General features: G+C 41.5%; 1 protein-coding gene across 1 annotated transcript in view; it reads left to right on the top strand.

Annotated features, from left to right (window-relative positions):
- The window catches only part of PTPRG (protein tyrosine phosphatase receptor type G), a 785,024-nt gene that overhangs the window by 698,485 nt on the left and 65,057 nt on the right, over nucleotides 1-21,482 (top strand). Inside the window, 1 exon segment of the mRNA XM_020976382.2 lies at nucleotides 12,584-12,675. Within this exon segment, the coding sequence (XP_020832041.1) occupies nucleotides 12,584-12,675 (92 nt within the window).

Below are 21,482 nucleotides of genomic sequence, written 5' to 3' on the forward strand. Positions count from 1 at the left end.
CATCATGAGACTTTTGGAGATGTCTTAGATCCTTGCATTGCTGAGAAGGGCTAAGTCTATCAAAGTTTAGACTCAAACTTCTTAGAAAGCCAAACTACATCTCCACAGGTGAGAATCCTAAATGTTCTTTAGCCATATGGTTTTGGGTTTCTTTGGTCATGGACTGGAATCTAGTCAGTAGATGACCTGAAAAGTCCCTTTCAGCTCTAACTCCTATGTCTTATGTTAGGATTAGAAGCCAGAATGGGTATAACAAGTCATCTCATCCTACTCTATCATCTTGCAGATGAGTAATCTGGTACCCAGGGAGGTCATTACTAAAGAGAGCAGTTAGAATGTGAGCCCAGAACTCCTGACTTCAGATCCAATATTCTTTCCCACATGTCCTCAGATCTGCCTATTCTTTTTATCACACTGACTCAAGTTCATGAAGGTATCTGCTAAGTGACTGTGTTAGGTGTTAGGACTACAGAGACAAGGTCAAAAGCAAACCCTGCCCTAGCAGAGAATTGCTGCTAGGGAATACAACATATACACAGCTAAGTCAATACCACATCATTTCAGGAGTGACGGAGCACTAACATCGAGGGGGATCAGGATCAGCTTTCCATAAAAGAGGGCATTTCATTTCATGCACAGGACACAGTCTGTACAAAGGCGAATGGTGGAATGCTAGATTTAGGTCATGGTAGAGATATAAGCTTAGTCTTCCTGATTCCAGATTCATCACCATATTCCCCTAGACAGAACTGCCTACATTGAAGCAGCTCCGCATCTTGTCTGTAATTTAGAGATTTCCCAGGTGAGAGGTCACCAGTACCTCAATAGCTAGCATGTATTACTGCTTAACAATTCTATTCTCTTTTTTTTTTCAGACGAGACATTTTTGGTTTAGACAAGATATTATTAGCTTCCTTGGTAGGAAAACTCCCTCCACCAATGCAGATGGGCACCTGCCCCATAACTTATAGCCAGAGAGTTGCCCAAGGCCCTGAGATGCCAAGTGATTTAGTCAGAGCCACACAGCCAGTATGTGTCAGAGTCAGAACTTCAACCTAGGTCTTCCTGACTGTGAGGCTACCTTTTTCTCCATTACACAAAACTGTTGCTGAAATGGTCCTTAATTGGAATTAAAGTGTGATTTATTTTCAGCCATCTTGGCAACACTTATGGCTCTGACCATCGATAAGTAGCTTATGAATGAAAGCTTCTGCATAAATTATGTTTATCTTCCTTGTCCTTTCACCCAATTTGTAGTAAATAAGTTGAAACATCCCTTACTTTGCTGTTATCATTCAATGGAGTTTTACATAGCTAATTCTAAAACAGCTGGCAAAACACAGTAGAGATTCCCCAAAGCAAAATCTTTTATCCTCTTGATGTATTCAGTCCAGATGCTCACCATATTTCCTGCTAAATACAAATAAAGGAACAGCTCCTCCATCTTAGTGCCTCAGACGCTGTAACCTCCTCCACCCCCAAACAGCTGGAAGCTTTGGGAAGTACAGGGAACACCCATCCCTTGTTGCCAGATATAATATAAAACCCCCAGCAGTTGAACAACCATAGCCTTGTCAAGAAGGTACTTTATGAAGTAGCCTTTGGACTGTTATCTTCTAGAAAGTGTAGCTGGGGCTTTGATCTTTCCAAGTTGTCTGCTGGAATTTCCTAGCTGGCTTAATGTGGAACAGGAGGAGATTGTATTCTCTTGGGAGCTCTTAGGGGAGGAGAGAGGTTCATCATTTGTTGGTATTTGGGCGGAGGAGCAATAATGGCAGGTAATTTGTGTCTCCCAGGATAACTCCTGCCGCTGGACTCTGACTTCCTTCTCCCCACAGTAATAAGCAACAGATGGAATATCCCACCCCATTGAAACATGGAAATATCTGAATTTGTTTTTCTCCCAGGTTCAAGTGTACAGCTCTCCCCTTTCCCTCACCTCATTTGTCTTAAATCTGAGTTGCTTCTTTACAAGCTAGAAAAAGGTCATAAGAAAAAGAGCCCAGCTCTTAACTCAAGCATGGGTCTGTGTGTTATTTTTACATAAGTGGAAAAAGGAGTATGTGTATGGTAGTTTTGTAAAAACAACTTATTTAAAATGCCCTCTCTAATCAAGCAGACCTTTCAGTGAATCCTCTGACGTCATGAATCATGATCCTCTTGATCTATCTTCTATGAAAACCTCCACTTAGAGTTTAAGGTGTTTTAAGAGTTTTAAAGTCTCTTCTCCATGGTGTGTGCTTTTTAAGCTGAAACACATGACTGAAGAAAAATCCTACGCATGCCTATTGTTGCTGGCTTCTTCATTCCTAATGAACAAAGGATTTAATCAGAGGCTCATAGAGTTAGCTCGAGAAGGGACTTTATTGGCATTCTAGTCAAACACCCTCACTTTATGGATGAGAAGACTAAGGCCCTAGGAGTTAAAGAGCTTGACCGAAGTCAACCAGTAATAAGTGACTGAGATGATGTCTCAGCTCTGCTCATCTGACCTCTCTCACATTACTCCTTCCACTGTACAGCACTGTCCCAGCTAATTGCCTACTGTATGTAGTCTACTGAGCAGTTACAGATATGAGGGACAAATAAGACATGAGCCTTGCCTTCAATGAACTTTCGCCTGGTCCGAGAGCGTGTCCTGTGTTTGAATACAGATGTACACACAGGGACGCAGAGCATTGCCATTTCTTCAGCTGTGTGCTCTTGCCGGGCATACACTCTCCCACAGCCCATCCGTTTCTTCTCCATAAATCCTCCAGCCAGCATGGTGAGATACTGCCTGTGAATCTTTAACATTAACATGTGACGGCAGCCGGGATACCTCACTCTCCCTATATAGCCAATCTACTTCCTTTTTGAATGTACATTTCCTCCCTCCTTGATGGTCTGTCATCCAAGGACAGTAGCCTCTTTGCTGTTCCTTCTGTAACCCTCCTGACTCTGGGCCTTTTCCCTGGTGATCCCTCCTGCCTGGAATAACTTCCCTCTCAAGTCTCAGCTAAAAATCCTGCAAGAGGCCCTTTCCAATTCCCATAATGCTAGTGCCTTCCCTCTGTGATTACCTCTGTTTACTACACACACACACACACACACACACACACACACACATCTTGTTTGCACATAGCTGTTTGCATACTATCTCCCCCATTAGAGTGTGAGAGAATAAGACCTATTCTTTGCCTTTCTTTGTCTACCCAGCACTTAACACAATGCCTGGCACATAGTAAGCACTTAATAAAATTCTTGATTTGTTGTTATCGAACAGAACACTCCTCATACACCAGCTGTCTTTGGTAATGTGCTTCAGCCCGTTTGTACACACCCTTTGTCTCCTCAATGCCCTTCAGTTTTCCCATAATTTTGATTCTTTGGAGATGATGTTCCCAGATTCGTCACCATGTGGCATCACCAGAAAAATATCAATGTTAAAAAAAAATAAAACAGGTTTTTCTTTCAGAGCTCAGATGGAGGTGTTGGAAGGGAATGTTGTCACTTTTCCCAAATGCAGTCCAGCCTGCTCGTTTCCTCATATTCGTAGGATAATGGATCTAAGGCTCAAACGATCTTTAGAAACATGGAGCCCAACCCTCTCATTTTACAGATAATGAAACTGAGGACCAGGGAGGTTGAGCCCAGAGTCTCCCAGCTAGGAAGTATCAGAGGTAGGAAGGTCCCAGGTCTTCCTGACTCTACCTCCATTGCCTTCTCCACCATGCCACCATTCAATCCTGGACAAAGCCTTTTGTCCATCTGCAGTAGCTAAGTTTTGGGAACTGGCGATCTTAACTTGGTGGGCTATTGGAACACAACAGGCACTCATCATCAACTTGGTTTTTCCAGTGTGAGTTATTAGGCTGAATCCTTGAGTGCTTAATGTATCTCATTTAAGGAGGTTTTGTTTGGGGGCAGAAGCACGCTTTCATGATCCTAGGTTCTGCCAACAAGGGCGTCATTACCTATATACACTAATACTGATATTACAAAAATAAACATGACAGATGCAGGAGAATGAATGAATGGAATGAAGTTATTTATTCATTGGTTCCTATGTATCAGATACTACTAAGCTCTAGGAATACAAATATAAGCGAGCAGGGCAATACCGCCCTCAAGAAACTTAAATTCTGACTAGAAGGAGCTAGAAACAGGAAATGAATTACAGTTGGGAAATGGCGTGGAAGCTTAGTCCCAGGTAAAATATAGAGAAATCTCACCTATCACAGACCCAGCTGTAGAGTCCATGATCAGGTACGAGAGGAATGAGGAGGATGGCTTCAGTGTAGCTGGCGTGGTCTGGAAATGACAATGGGCAATGAGGATTTCAAGGAAGGAAAGGTCATTTCTGACGGGGTGGTGGAACAGGGCCGAGCATTGCTGAATCAGGCAGGTTTCAGAGGATATGCCATTGGAGGTGTTAACTTTGCTGGTCAGTAAGCATGCATTCCTTAAACACTTACTCTGTGTTACATTCTATATAAGCACTGAAGTGACAAAGAAAAGCAAAAAGTACACACACCAACGGCTTTACTTTTGTCTTATTTTGTTTTCCAGTTCAGCCCATCAACTCAGTCCCTCACTTTGTAACTCAGCCCCCGTCCTGTGTTTGTAAATCACACTAACATTTTCATCTTTCCATTTGTAAGTGGCTAATATTAACACACAGCTTACTGCAGCAAATCCACTTAGGAGAATAAATATTAATGAAATCACTGTGTGCGAGGGCACGTATAGAAATGGGTTTGTTAGAGAGAGCACTGCCGTAGCCTTAAATGAGCACAGTATATAAATCAGTTAAGATGGCTTAATTAATATTCATTGGCACCCCTATCCAACTGCCCATTCCTGGCCTGCAATTAGAATTTTTAGGCACACTTTGTTAGCAAACTAGTTATTGGCCCGATGTGGCCGCAGAACAATGGGGCTTAATTTGAAGTCGAAGGCTCGTGGCTTCTCATTTCCATACATCAACATGGAGTTCCTGAGTTAGGCCAAGAATAGAGAGGGGCTGCCTCATCTGGAGAGCGTGCCGTGCATTGTCACGGTAACCGAGCACAGACCGTGTGTGTGTGTGTTTTGTAACAGACAAGAGAGTCAATTAAACACAGGAGATTGTCATATGTGTTGGTGGTGGTACGTGTTTTTGTGGTGAGGAAAGGGAGTGGAAGTGACAGTTTATTGATACAAGTTGACGTTGACTACATCATGAACAAAAGCTGTTCCCAGTGCATGTACTTAGCTTTCATAAGTTACATTTTCTCAGCTTAAAAAAAGAGAGAGAGAGACGAGAATCATAGCATGTGAACGTTGGGAAGTGTTGGAGTCCAGAGTTCACCTAGACCCCTATCCTTTCGTTTCACGAAGGAGGAAATAGATGTCTTCGGAAGGCAAATGATTTGGCCAAGACCATGCAGCTGGGTAGCCTTAGAGCTAAGAATAAAAATACTACCTGCACTTCACCAAGATGCCTCTTATTACTGGAAAGGTTTCTCTGATTCCGGTTGATAAACAAGAATTTTTAAAGCACCTACTGTCTGCTATGTATGGTGCTATGCTTTGGGAATACCAGTAAGCATTTAAGTGCCTACTGTGTGCCAAGCATTGTGCTAAGTGCTAGAGCTACAAATCAGTGAACAAGCATTTATTAAGTGCCTACTGTGTGCCAGTCACTGAAGCTAGATGGCACAGTAGATAAGAGTGCTGGGCCCGGAGTCGGAAAGACTTATCTTCCTGAATTCAAGTCTAGCTGGGTGACCCTGAGCAAGTCACTTATCTCTTTGTGCCTCAGTTTTCTCATCTGTAAAATGAGCTGAAGAAGGAAATGGTAAACCACTTCAGTATCTTTACCAAGAAAACCCCAAAGGGGGTCATGAAGAGTTGGACGTGACTGAAACAAATGAAAAACAACAACTCTGTGCCAGTCACTGCACTAGGTATTGGGAACATAAAATCAATCAGCAAGTATTTATTAAGTGCTTACTCTGTGCCAATCACTAAGGACACTAAAATGTGAAAAACAAAACAGCTTCCTTCTTTAAAACACACATACGTTTAAGCATATACAAAAAAAAAATGTGCAAAGCAAATGCCAGGTAATTGGGAGGTCACTAGCAGCTGGGGGAATAAGGGAAATGTCTCATGGAAGAGGTGGCATTTAGGATAATGGAACAGAACAATCACTGATATTTAAGTTAACACAGCTCAAGGCTTTTGTTTTCCCCATTTTACAGATGGGGAAATTGAGGCTAAGAAATGTTAGGTCACAAAGGTAGTGAGTGACAGAAGGGTGATTTGAACCCAGGTCTGCTGACCCCAAACCCTATATTCTTTCCACTCTAATGCCTCATAATGGTGTGGACTAGGTGGCCACTGAAAGAGTGGGTGAAGAATCTAAACATCTATGACTTAAATTCTAAAAGACCTGGGCCTTGAGCACCGCTATTCAGCTTATGGTCATAAAAAGTTGAGGGGGGCTTTAGGAAGTTCCAACCAACCTGAAAGTCTAGAAGAGGCTGCCTCCTTACTGCTAGCCAGCCTCATCACTTGGGTTCCTCTGGCTCAGCTGTTGGCTGACTGAGGATGACTGAGTCGGTTTCTGCAAATTCTCTGATGTATTTTCTGTGGCCACTTCTAGACTTTCTGCCTTCTGGCATTTCCTCCTGTGCTGGGCTGGGAGGAAAGGGGCTTGTTTGGGTTTGTTTCCATAGGTTACTGCCTGCAGGCTTTCCAATTTCATCTTTCTCCAGTGACTTCTTGGGGCTAATTAAATGTTGGAAGACAAACTTCCTAAGAGGCCACTGGAAAGTTTTTGTTGTTTTGTTCTGTTTTGGTTTTGGCTCTGAAACAGTTTGCATATGATGAAATCAGAGAGGAGGCGTAGCTCATGCTGTTACTTGGAGTGAGAATGAAGGGAAGGCAAAGAAGGTAGATTACTACTGGCCCAGTCTTGGGTCAAGAAAAAAATATTTTGTTGGTGAGCATAATCTAGGGGTATGTGTGTGTGTGTGTGTGTGTGTGTACACAAACACATATATACACATTTTCTTTATATTTACATACATGTTTATATTTACATACATATATACACATATGTACATGTGTACATATACATATACGCACATTTATATGAATGTGTGTGAGGATGTAGATATCTTTTTTTAAAATAAGATTTTGTTGCAATCTCCTTTTTTTTGGCAATTGGGGTTAAGTGACTTGCCCAGGGTCACACAGCTAGTAAGTGTCAAGTGTTTGGTCTGAGGCCGGATTTGAACTCAGGTCCTCCTTACTTCAGGGCCGGTGCTCTATCCACTGTGCCACCTAGCTGCCCCTGTTGCAATCTTTTGATTGCACTATCAGAGTCATCCCTTAGAACAGGAATTCTTAATCTGTATGTATATATGTATACAAATACATAACTATATTTAAATATAATTTGTTTACTTTGTAATCCTCTGCATTTTACTTTATTGATTTAACAGCCTTATTCTGAGAAGGGGTCCAGAGGCTTCATCAGACAGCCCAGGGGATCCGTGGGCATGAAAACAGGCTAAGAACTCCTGCCTTAGAACAAAGAATAACCAGGGAGGGGAGGGTGTCATCAAAAGTAGCCAACAAATTGAAAATGTCAGACATCATGTGCAGTGTCTCACACCCACAGTCGTCCACCTCTATGGGGGCTATATTCTTTTTTAAAAGAGAAGAATACAAAGGAAAGAAGGTGAGGCATGGTCAAAATGGTTCTAAAAATTGCTTTAACTTTTTCCTCTGAGGAAATAGGTAAAGAGGGAATGAGAAGAAAGTATAATATGGCCTCTGAGGTCCTTCTCAGCTCTGGATCTATGATCCCATGAAATACGAAATACATGTTAGTGATTGAACTCTGACTTATCCAATTAAAAATGACCTTTCGTGTTAGGGACTCACGTCAGCCTCTTTTTTCCTTGTACGAGCAAACTATCATTCAGATGAGGAAACAGCTACAGAGAGGAGAGGAAACTTTGGCCCTAGCCACGTAGCTAGTATTTGAGGCAGGATTTCATCCCAGGACCCTAGACTCCCAAGTGCAATGAAGTGTTGGCAAAATCAGTCAACAGTCATTTATCAAGTACTTAAAATATGCCAGGCACTCTGCTCAGTACTAGAGACACGTATAAAAGCAAAATGCACGTGCCCACGAGGAGCTTACATTCTAATGGAGGAGATAAGATATCAGTGTCTAGGTACATATAAGGCATGCAGAGTAGATGGAAGCTAGTCTCAGAGGGGAATAATCGTAGGCATAGACAAGAGCCTTGAGCAGCAGACCGGAGACAGAGCAGCCCAGGACATGGTAGATGAGGAATGGCAAGTTGTCCATTATGGCTGGACCATAGAGTGCCTGGGCAGGAGTAATATAAGGTTAGAAGTGAAGAGTGCCATATTGTTGAGGACCTTAAATGCCAGATCAAGGAGCTGGGAAGCAGGAAGGAATCACAGGAGGTTTTTTTGAGTAGGGGTGGCATGACCTGAAGTGTCTTGGGTGGAACAAGTCAGGTAACACTGTTTTAGGATACTAAGAACTAGAAAAGACTTCCAAGGACAACTAGTCTAACCCTCATATTTTATGGAGGAGTAAACTGAGATAGGGAAAGGTTAAACGACCTGCCACTTTCATACAGGTCCTAAGCCTCAAATGTAGGATTTAGGTGGCACCGTCATGCATGGAGTCAGGAAGACTCATCTTCCTGAGTTCAAATCTGGCCTTAGACACTTCCTAGCCATGTGACTCTGGACAAGTCACTTCACCCTGTTTGCCTCAGTTTCCTCACCTGTAAAATGAGCTGGAGAAGGAAATGGCAAACCACTCCAGTATCTCTGCCAAGAAAACCCCAAATGGGGCCACAGAATACAACAACACAGGTAGTAAGCCTCAAAAGTAGGATTTGAACCCACATCCACGACCTCCAGAGCCCACACTCTTTCCCCTGAATGTGTGTTCCATTTACTTTTCTTTAGAGTATGTAAAAAAATCACAGTTAAAAATTAGAAGTTGTATATGTATCTCTCAGTACTCAAGGAAGGAACTTTGAGGATTTGAGACATGTAAAGGATATTTTAGTGAATGAATGAAAATCATGTAAAAATTCACCCCCGTCTTCCCCAGTTTTCATCTCAAATCATTGTTTCAGAGGAAGGATGCTAGGGTTCCATCCCTTGGTAATCTGCATAGCACGCCATCCTCTGGATTCCCATCCATATGTGTCAGTTGTGTGTCTGCTGTCTGGCAATCACACAGTTATTTTGCCCCTGGGAAAAGCCATTAACAAAAGCCTAACACATGAGGTAGAAGGGTATGATTTTTTCCCCTGCAAATGGCTTTTTTTCCAAGATGACAGAGCCATTGGTTCACAGAGTTGTGAACTGTCATCCTCCTGACACAGATATTTGGAATATGTAGTTTGACCTTTCCCAGATGTGGCCTTAACTGAACCAGCCTCTAAGTGAAGAGTGGATGCAAGACGTTTATCCTCAGTAAGGGGTATATATTTTAGAAGTCTTGGAGGTAGAATCAGGAAGTGATGGCCCCATTTGGAAAAGAATGATTTCCTCTAGCAGCAGGAATTCATTTGGGGGACCCAGCAAAGACAATTTTGGATAGCTGGGAGCCAGAACATCCCACAAGTCCCCCTAAGCAGTTTCCTTATTTGATGCCCCAAGCGATGGTCTATGAACTGTGTCAATTTCAGAGCTTCTTTAACAGATTAATTCTGTCTTGAATCTTGTTTTAAGCTTCCAGAAAGCTCTGACAGTAGGGGAGGATGGGAGAAATTATCACCATGTTGAAAAGAAGTCAATTAAAAGTAGAAAAGGGTTGTATTCTGAGGATGCCCCAGGTAATCTACTATCAATCAGTCATCAGTCTGCAAGCATTTATTAAATATCTACTATATGTCAAGCACTGGAGATAGAAAGATAATAAATGAATCAGTCCCTACTTGCAAGGAGTGTACAGTCTCCTGGCAGGGAAGCAGCATATAAATTGTTGTTGTTCTTAAAGCCAAGTTCATATTTTCATGGGATTTCAAAGGAGTTTACTGTGCAAGGAGGTTATATGCATATGAAGGCTTGTTTCATATCCGTTGTAAGTAACTATAGATTGTTGTTGCTATAACAGTCTACAAGTAGCTACATTGGAATAGGGAAAACAACAAGGACATATATAAGTATACAAAGAATCAGTACAAATAATTACAAAGTAGATAAACACAAGATGGTTTGCATTTCTTGGGTGCCTTCTGGCCAGGCACTGTCCCAGGTGCTGAGGATATAGACAAATGAAACGGACATTTCTCTCACGTTGCTCGTTATCTGCTGACAGGGAAACAACATTAGACGTGGAGAAACAGAGGAAACACTGATCCTATTTACGTGGGATTTCAGATGAGTTTACTCAGTAGGAGGTTGTTTAGACATCAGAGCCCACTTGGCGCATTTCATATTCATATGTATTTTTGCTTCTAGGCTTACTTCTGTCCAGAGTGTGCAGTATCCAAAATAATCAGCAAGCACTCTGAAGTGTGTAATGTGGGCACATATTAGGCACTGTGCTAAGTTCTAAGTTTGGGCCTTATGATTTCATTACTTGAGGGAGCTCCCAGTAAAGACATGAATTCTACCACTGCAGGTCAGCACCCAGTCTCTAACTCAGAGTCTGAAAGGCTTGCATATGGGAATCAAGAGGTTAAATGAAGTCCTGGTTCACACAGCTGGTAGATGTCAGAAGTAAGACTTGAAACCAGGTTTTCCTGACTCTAATACTGTCCGCCATGTTATGCAGAAGATCCAAAGCCAAAAATGAAACAATCTCTGCCCTCAAGGAGCTTAAATTCTCTCTTTTACAGAGAGAGGAAAATATTCTTTTTAAGAAAAAAAAATGACAGATGGTTCCTGAATAAACTGATTTTTCTTCCCTTCCCAGTTCTGGAAGAATAGTTTTGTGCTTCTTTGTCAGGCAGGTGTCGGGCATGTTTGGCATGCCAAATCACCCTAATGGGCTCCCTGGCAGACTAGGCTCTTTCCCCATAGCGCTTAACTGTGAGATTGGTTAAGGACACTCTCTGAAAATAGTCTTTGCTTTTAAAGAAAGAATGGGGAAAAAAGGCAGCCTCCCACTGTGAAAGACGATCTTTTCTGATTGCATGCTGTTCTGCCAGTCCTGTAGAAAGCTGAGATCACATAGCCTGCATGACTTCCAGGGCTCCCAGTCCCCACAGAGACCCGCTTGAAGCTAGAGGAGTTGTTTGATTTTTTTCATTTTCCAGCTTCTGACTTCAGAGCGTCAGGATATGTGTGAAGTTCCAAACAGGGAAATTCAGGTTACTTTTGATTATGATCCTCTCAAGAAATCCCCAAAAAAAGAAAAGAAAAAGAAAACAGGAAGGTTTGCTCATTATAGCTCTTGGGGCTGTGGCCCTAATAAAAGCAGTTTTGAGGACTGAATCCATAGTGAGTGAGCTGGGTACTCATGACCCAAAAGGCCATCTGAGCACTGCTGCCCCATGCATCATTGGGGGGACCTCAGAAGGGCATTCTCTCTGGAAGTCTCTGGCTATTGTTCTGAGGCCCCTGACAACTGCTCAGGGACCCTTCCCAATCCACAGTAGCCACTCACAGGGAGGGAGGGAGGCTCATTAAATATTCACTTGGTGCTCCCAGCAGCTCATTAAGGCAGCAATGGGCAATGACGCGGATGCTGGAAAGCCCAGTCCCAGGCAGCATCGGCGAGCCCAGGCTTCTTGGAGCTCTCAAAGCTTTTCCTACAGTGCCCGTTCTAGGATGACCAGTGCTTGCTCTCTGCTATGCCTTACATACAGGTAAAAACCAAAGAAACAGCTAAACCAGCAGACAGGCAGCTGGCACTCAAGCAGATTTCAGCTCTTTCTATAGATAGGGCCAGTCTGTCTAGCCTTTTTGTTATTGGTCGTGGTTGATTGCTTTCTCCCTTGGTGGGGTTTTTGCACCTATCTGGATGTTTCTATAGCTTTAGGGGCCCACACCTTTTGAGCAGGAGGGATGAGTGAAAGCTGTCATTCTATTTGAGGGTGGTTTGGGTAGCTTTGGGGATATGACTTCTAACAGTATCCCAAAGTTAAATGCACAGGAGTTTTCTCCTCTCCATATCTTCGTTTACTCAGTAAGACTTTTATCCATGGAAGGGGTGTGTGTGTGTGTGTGTGTGTGTGTGTGTGTGTGTGTGAGAGAGAGAGAGAGAGAGAGAGAGAGAGAGAGAGAGAGAGATCATTTACTCTAAAACTGGTTACTTAAAATTTCCCCTTTAACAAGCAAGTTGGACAGTGTAACAGCTAAAAATGCATGGGTTCTCTGGATACATGAGACTTTTTTTTCTGAAAGGCCAAAGGGTAGGCATTATTAAAAGCCATTGTCTTTTCTCCCCAACTAGATTGATTATCAAATGATATATGACATGTGAAACTGGAGGAAAAGAAATATTTCCTCTAAGATAATGAAAATGGAGAGAGCAGTCTCAACTTCCTTTTTCCTCCCATAGGATTTCATAGTTTTCGTGTTTCTTCTCTTACCTTAACAGAAAGTGTTTCCAAACGGCTCATTTCTATGTGGAAGATAGCAGCTCCCCCAGGGTGGTCCCCAATGAAAGCATTCCTATCATCCCTATTCCAGGTAAGTCAGGCCTCTTTCTTCTTTCCAGTGGTTTTTTTCCAATGTCAATGCTGATCCTCTGCGATGTGTTCCTGCCTTGACAAAATATTGTTTTTTATGTAACCTTTATGAGCCTGTCTTGCCTGGACTGCTCTTCACTAAGGACAGTTTAATGAAATCAGATCATAATGGCAAGGTTCTCAGCCTTCTTCTCAACCAGAGATGCTCAGATCCCTATCTGTTATGTAATTGGACCCACTTAAACTGAACAAAAAAAGTAGAGCCAGTCATCAGCTCTGGAATCAGGAAGGAAAGGGGGAAATGATAGAAAGACAATAGTACCCAGTGTATTCAGATTTTAACTTTTCTGGCTATGATATGACTGAATTTATTTGTGATACTTTCTGGTTCAGGATTCTCTCCTAGCATCGTCTCCTCCAAGGAAGTACACTGGAAAGAGTACTGAATTTAGAGTCAGAGGACCTGGGTTCAAATCTTAGCTCTGCGTGAGCAAGTCACTTGATTTCTCTGGGCCTCAGTTTCCTCAAATGTAAAATGAGGGTATTGGAATAGATGACCTTGAAAGTCCCTTCCAGGTCTAAGGCTATGATCCTGTGATCGATTAATGCAAAAGTAATTAATTGAACTCAAGGGGCAAATGTTGGTTCTTGGAACATCTATGTTACTAATTCCTACATGGGATGAAATGCTTGTTTCTGCTAACTTGGGTGAAATCAAATGAAGAGCATATGCAAAGATCTCTGCAAACCTTGAAGTACCATATAAATGTCAGTTATTAATATAATATAATTAAATAATATGCAGTTATATTCGTTGTGTATTATAATTAATATAATATACAATATTAATATAATAATGGACAGCTAAGTGGTATGGTAGATAGAGCACAGGGCGTGGAGTCAGGAAGACCCAAGTTCAAATCCATTCACAGATCCTTCTTAGTTGTTTGACCCTGGGGAAGTCACTTAAGTGACTTAAGTTTGCCTCAGTTTTCTCATCTGCAAAATGAACTGATAAGGAAATGGCAGGCCGCTCTAACATCTTTACCAAGAGAACCCCAGATGGAGTCACAAAGTGTCAGATACAACAGAAATGACTGACCCATAGCAATAGGATAATGATGATATTAACAGCTTGTCTTTAGAGCGCTTACAATTAGAAAAATAGTTTCCTTGAGCAAGTTATTTACCCTCTTTCAGCCTCAGTTTCCTCATCAGTAAAATGAAGAGACTAGACTAGATATCTTCTGAGTTCTCTTCCAGCTCTTACCCTGTGATCTTATGGTCATCACAGTGACCTCGTGAAGGTAGGCAGGTAATTATCATACTTGCATTAGAAAGAAGCGAAGGCTCATAGCAATTGAATGGATTGCCCATGGTCAACCTACCGAGTATCAAAGTTGATAGATTAGCCCACTGTCCTTTCTACCCCTGCCGTGTTCCCTAAGGAAAGAAAAATGATACATTCCATTGGGAGTCTTGGAGGGAAGGTTAGCCATGCTTAATCCTTTTTACTCTTTTGAAAAGATGGCCCAAGAGGAAGGACCAAATATGTAGATATTATTCCCAGCATTCTACTGTGGAGGCCAAGTTCTGATGCTTCTTGCTGTGGGTCCATTGTGTTGGCCCAAGCTACAATAGCCTCAGAAATTGTAATAAATTTTCTTTTGCTCAAACTGAAATGTGAGATTCTTTTGTAACTCCCTTAAATCTAGACATTTCTTTTCACCTGGATATCTTCCCAAATATTTTTAAAATGCAGTACCATTCAGTATTCCCACTGTTGTCAAAGGTCGCATTAGGCACCAACTCCATTGGAAATCCTTTACAACGGTGATTTGGGGAGATTACCCATACTAACAGACCAGTCGTGTCAAGCTCAAATACAAACAAGGGCCACTGATCCATACATAAGCATCTCTTCGGGTCACACATTTGCTCAGTTTTGTTTTTGTTTTTTGCCTTTTTGCTGCTCAAGTCTCTTTATTTTTTAATGTATTTATTTTTAGTTTTCAGCAGTCACTTCCATAAGATTTTGAGTTCTAGATTTTCTCCCCCTCCGTCTCCTTCCCCCTCCCCAAGATGATGTATAATCTGATACATATATATACATTCATATTAAATATATTTTCACATTAGTCATATTGTAAAGAAGAATTAGAACCAGTGGGAGGAAGCACAAGAAAAAGAAATAACAACAACAAAAAAAGAAGGAAATCGTTTGCTTTGATCTGCAGCCAGACTCCATAGATCTTTTTCTGGATGGGGACAGCATTTTCCATCATGAGTCTTTTGGAGTTGTGACTTAATTTTAAAATGCAATGTTATCAGTATTTTACTATAGTTATTTATTTTGCTTGGTATTTCCCAATTACATTTTAATCTGGTCCAGCCTCCACTCATGAGAGGGCCACATGTTTGACACCTAAAGGTGTCAATATAGTCAATAGACTATTATAACAGGCTTTTGTCTTATCTAGCTACATCTGAAGGGAACTCTTTGACCCTCTGGTACATCCAAATATATTCATTTGTGTTAAAATACCATTCTGTCAAGAAGTCATAAATCTGCTATCCCAGTCCATTTTCATCACTAAAACTAGCTGTATAGAACAGGGTGGGTGACAAACATCTGTCACTGACCACATTACTCTTTGGTCATTTTCTTAGCTGTTAAACAGTATCCACATAGATAGGGTTTGGGTTTTTGTTCCTGGGTTTTCTTCCCCACAGCATCCCTGCAATTAGCCTGGCCCTTAAAACTCAGGGAAAAAAGCCCCTCCCTTTTATGACAGCTGAGAGAAAACACACAGAGAGAATCTTATCCAAGGAAATAGGGATTAAATGTTTATCCCACTGGGATCTCTTTTTGCAATGAAGATAGTGCCACAGAGCCCCCTCCATGAAATATTCCTTAATATTTGTGACTCTGCTGTCTTAATTGCAGGTCATAACCTCTATGCTGTTGAAATATTTCTTAAAGTTAAATGACAGAGTCTTTCTCTGATTTTTCTTTAATTTTATTTCTGCTATTAAGATAGAAATCAGAAGATCTAGGTCTTGCTAGGTATGTGGCCTTGGGCAATCATCTGCAAAATGGAGATAAGAACTAGCTTACCTGCCTTTAAAGTTGTTGAAAGAAGTAAATAAGATCAGAAAAATCACCGAATAGGAGCTGGAAGGGAGGCTGAGATCCTCACCCTCATTTTACAGATGGGAAAACTGAGGCCCAAGTGGCTTCCCTGAGGTCACACAAGTAATAAACATCAGAGATATTTATTGCAGCTTGACTGTGTTGAGTTTGATCCTCCTTTTCTGGCCCAGACATTTATCAGGAATAATATCAGAAGATTTTTGAAAGCTTTAAAAGTATTATTATCCCCATTTTACAGATGAGAAAGTGAAAACTTAGAGGTTAGGTGCCTTGAACATGGTCATTTGGCTTCCTGTTCTTTGTAAGATAGCATCCTCAGAATACAGTTTCAACAACCTTTTCATCAACAACTAATGTTTTCATCTTCAATAATTTTCATTCTCAATAATCATCATGAATAATTTCTACAACCTCCTAGTCCATGGAAGACCATATTAAATGTAGGGTAAGGCTTAGTGTCTATGGAAGGTCTCCTTAAGTGTACTTTTTTTCCTATTGAGCCCAAATCCCTCCCAGTCAGTCATGGGTAGTGTTTTACGCAGAAGTAACACTGGACATTGGTTCTGATTCCAACTGTTCCATCAGTAAGCCCTGTGACTTTAGACCAGTCACTTCCTACTCTGGGTCTCAGATTGCTCATCTGTAAAACCCGGGGATTGGGCTATAAATCTACAGTCAATCCATAGATATACCTCTTTTTGCGTAGTAGCAGCTGTGTCCCTGACAAGGGCTCTAATCATTTTTGTGAATGGAATTTTAAGTGTCACGTGGGGAGTTCACTATTTAAAAGAACCCTGTGGTGAATCCCTTTGTAATGACTTGTGATTCCCTAATTTATCTAAATTCAAATTTTCTGCTTCTGAGTCAACTCAACACAGGCACCGTTGGGTAAATAAACTTGCTATTAACCCTTGACTAGGAAATTATTGAGGAAAGATTCACATTAAATGACCTTTCTGGCATCAGAAGAAACCAGCACTAGAGAGTCAGAGCATTTTAGGTGTCTTAAAAAGCCTAGATGATGGGGTTTTGTTTCTGTGTCTTTTATTCTTCTGATAATAACATTTATCCTGGTTATCCTACTGTCCTCTGTTCAGAGCCCATTAAGGGTCTCGCATTTAGTTCTGGATGCTACATTTTTAAAAAGCCCATTGCAAAAATGAAGAGAATCAGGACCGGTAGGTGGTGCAGTAGATAGAGCCCCGGCTTTGGAGTCAGGAGGACCTGAGTTCTAATCCGGCCTCAGACACTTGACACTTACTATCAGTGTGACCCTGGGCAAGTCACTTAGCCCCGATTGCCTCACCAAAAACAAAAAATGAAGAGAATCCGGAGAAAGGCAAAGAGATGGGAGAAGGTGCCACCCCAAGATGATGCCGTCTGAGGATCAGGAAGCTTCCATTTTTGTTTCTGTCCTCAGCACCCAGCACTGCCTGGCACGTCATCATGTAATTACTTCACAAAAGCTTGGTGATTGATGGCTGTTCATTGATGAGACCTGTCCTTGAATCCTCAGCACTTTTCCACTATCTATTCCTCCCGTGTCAAAAACAATGGCGCTTTCAGCAATTCCAGTCGTGCTTCCCAGAGTTGAAGATAAGACAGGTCCGTGTAGGCAAGATGCCTATCAGCGGTGGTGTATCAAGCCCTACTGTAGCTGGTCTCTATGAACAATTAGTTCTAGGCTGGAGAGATCAAAGGATACGTGTGCACTCATCAATTATAGACTAGTGTAGACCGAACCCAATCAGCCATGTTGAGTTTTGTAGATTCTTATGAAGCAGGCCTAAAATTCAAGCCTTGTCATATTAGAGTCTATCTTCATAGAAAATAAATGTCTGTTAACAGTAAACATTTGTTAAGGCTTACTACATGCCAGGCATTCTGTTATGTGCTGGGAATAAGGTAGGAAATAATACAAGATGGCAACCTCCGCTATCCCTCCTGGGTATGCTTCCCCTCCATTTGAATCAGGAAGGATATATCCTTAGATATCTAGTCCTTTAGAATTACACACTTATCTAATGTTAAAATTAGATATCTCTTTGACCTGGATCGATTTTTAAGATGATCACTTTAAAAAATTCATTGAGTCTTAAATCAAATGGCATCTGCATCATTTGTTTTTATTCTGGATCTATGATTTTGTGCAGGGAGGGAACTACTGGTATGGAAAGTCCTTCCACTAGTGGAGATAAGTCTGGAATTTAGGATTACAGAATTTCCTGGAGGCATTGTGAAGTTAAAAGGCCTGTATGAGGTCAAAAACTGTCTATGTCAACAACAGGTCTTAAAGCTAGGTCTTCCTTAGTCTAAGAACAGAACTATTCCATTCTTCTGTCTGTCTGTCTGTCTTTCTCACTCTCTCTTTGTCTCCCTAACTATTCCTGTATACATATATAATGTATGTATGTGTGTGTGTGTGTGTGTGTATATATATATATATACACATATACACATACACACACACGCATATATACATACATACATACATACATATATTTGGGCATTATATATTTATGTACATATATTTCTGTGTATAAACACAATATAAATTATTATGTAGAGATCCACAAATAATGTTCATGTTATGAACATTCTTTGATATTTTCAGCATATAAATTTTTTATGAAGACATCTGTCATATAACATTCTCTTTTTTTAAATAAGAAACAAGTCCCATTCAGAAATCTGTCATAAAATTGTTCTGGCCCTAAAAGTGTAGACCATGTGAAAAAAGGCCCTACTTCCCTACTGCCTTCTTAGAAATGACTTCTTTCTAAAAAGATGAAAAGTTAATTTCCCAATGAAAATGGTTCTAAGAAAAATTTAGCTGTTCATTGGTGAGCCACACATCAGCCAGAACTTCCTCCCTGCTTCTTGGGCACTCAGCAGTTAAAATGCATCTTGACAGTTTGAAGGTCACTGCCTTTAGTAGGGTGCCAGCCTGGGGAGGGATCTGAAGTGTGTGGTTCCGAACCCTTGGGATTTAACCAACCTGGCCAGCATATTTTATTCATACAGAGATGATCTCTAGAGGAGACTCATTGGTCTTTTGACAGTCATCAAGCCCATTCTTTCTGAGTTTATTGTGCCGTAAATGAAAAGAGATTTTTATGACAAGAAATAAAATATTGGAGTCTTTGGTTTTTTTCCCTGTATTGTGTGAATTGGGCTAAAGAGAATCTGCTTTCTCTGTCCTAATGGGGGTGCTAATGTCTTCCTTGATGGCACGCACTCATTTCAGATTTATAAGAAACTTTGATTAGTTCTCTTTCTTGGACACAAAAATAATGTTCCATCTTGACAGAGCCTTGAAATTTCTCTATCAACCACTATTAGGTTGGAAGGAACAGCCAGAAAAAAAGTCTTCCCAATGTGTAGTTTGCCAGATATTTTAGGCCATTTATTATCAAGGAGTTCCGAGCGTATTCTTCTCCCTCCCCAGCTGTTTTTGTCTTTTTCACTAACTCCTCTTCGTCCTCCTGCTCCCTATCTGTGAATTTTTCCTGAAGCATAATCTTTGGCCTTCTATATCAATAATAACAACTACTAGCATTTGTGAAGTGCGTCAAGGTTTTCAGAGTACTTTCTGAATGTTACCTCGTTTGTTCCTTGTAACAACCCTACAAGATAGATACTATTATAATTCCCATTTTACAGCTGAGGAAACTGAGGCTGAGAGAATTTAGACTACGTGTCCTGTATCTCACAACTAGTAAGTATCTAGGGTGGGATTCAAACTTGGGTCTTCCTGACTCCACTTTCCAGGTAGGTCTATTTGACTCCCCCTTGGCTGGTATTGGGTGCAGACTTTGCAAAGGCCATTTGCGGGGCAGGTGACCTAGAGCTGGGGCCGGCAAACAGACCATTTCTAGAAGGAAAGCCACTGAGGCTACATGAGTTCCCTTAGTTTGATGGCGAGTTAGTCCATATAAGAACAGTTGTAAATGAAATTTGTTTCTGGCTGCACTGCCCCACTCCTACCTTAAAGCTCCAAACTGTAATGATAATACTTATTTCTGTAGAGCATATGCTTTTGACATTTGCTGTCTCATAGGGACCTTACAATCACCTTGTTAGGTGGGTAGTGAACCTGTTTGCATCCCTGTGAGAAAACTGAGAGTGAGGAAGGAAAATTAACTGGTCCAAATTCACAGGATCACAGTTGTAGGGCTGGAAAAGATCATGGAATCCATCCTTCGAAGATAACGTAACTGGGACCCCAAGAGGCTAAGCAACTTTACCTCAGTCATACAGCTACTAAGTATCAGAAGTGAGATTTGAACCCAGGTTTTCCTGACATATCCAGAGCACAAGTAAAGACAAGCCTTCCTCTGAACTTTTGCTCTTCCTTCCATGGTTCTGGCACCAAAAATGCCATTGGTGGTACGTTTCCTAGCAGATCTGAATTCTGCCTCCAGGTGACCGTGGGAAAGTCGTTTCATCTTTCTAAGACTCAGCTTCTTCATTTGTAAAATGAGAGGATTGGACTCAGTGACCTCTAAGGTCCCTTCCAGCTCTAATGCTGGGATCCAGTCATACTATGAGTTTGTATTCTCCACACCTATCCATCCCACTGCTTGGCACGTAGTAGGTGCTTAATAAATGTTTTTTGATTAATTGGTAATGTATATAAAATGCTTTATGGACTTTTAAAGCATCATAGAAATGACAGTTATGACAATTATTGGACATAATTTAACCTTTTCTGTTGACTCATTTTTGGAGGGTAGCCCACCTGTGGCTTCATCAGCATAGGGAACCCCTCAGAGAGAAAACACCCACACCTGCTCTAGAACTACCTGGAGCACCGCGAGTGAGTAACATGCCCAGGTCACACAATCAGTGTGCGTCAGGGTCAGGACTTGAACTCGCCTCTCCCCAAACCCACCCCTGCATCTTCTGTATCCTGGAGCCTCTCATTGGTGACATCCTTTGCTTAATGACTCCATGAAGCCCACAAGACTTTTTTGAGATCTAAAAAGCTTGTTTAACCCTACATTTCATAATAATGATCATAGCTATAATAACTAGCATTTATGCAGCATTTAGTATTACCAGGCACTGCACCTGCGATGTAGGTGCTGTTATTATCTCCAATTGACACATGAGGAAACTGAGGCAAACAGGGTCAAGTGATTTGCCCATGGTCACACAGGTAGTAAGGGTCTGTGGCCAGATTTGAACTCAGGTCTCCCAGTGCTTTATCCACTGCACCACTTAGCTGCCTCCACAGACTGAGTTTTTTTGAGTTTTTGGAATAAGACAGAGACCAGACCAGAGGATCCAGATTCAGCAACCCTGGACTTAAAACTCCAGTATTCACTGGGTAAGGGCAGGTAGGTGTTGCAGCGGATACTGCACCAGGCCTGGAGTCAGGAAGACTCACCATTGTGAGTTCAAATCCAGCCTCAGACGCTTCCTAGCTATGTGACCCTGGGCAAGTCCCTTCACCTTGTTTGCCTCAGTTTCCTCATCTCTAAAATGAGCTGGAGGGGAGAATAGCAAACCACTCCAGTATCTTTGCCAAGAAAACACCAAATGGGGTCACAAAGAGTCAGACACAATTGAAAAACAACAAAAATTGATTGGGGGCCTGAAGAAATACAGGGGTCTGAGAGCCAGCAGATGGGTCCAGGAGGAGAGGACCA

The sequence above is a fragment of the Phascolarctos cinereus genome, unplaced genomic scaffold (assembly GCF_003287225.1).
Source record: "Phascolarctos cinereus isolate Bilbo 61053 unplaced genomic scaffold, phaCin_HiC Scaffold_4;HRSCAF=312, whole genome shotgun sequence".
In the NCBI taxonomy this organism is placed as follows: domain Eukaryota; kingdom Metazoa; phylum Chordata; class Mammalia; order Diprotodontia; family Phascolarctidae; genus Phascolarctos; species Phascolarctos cinereus.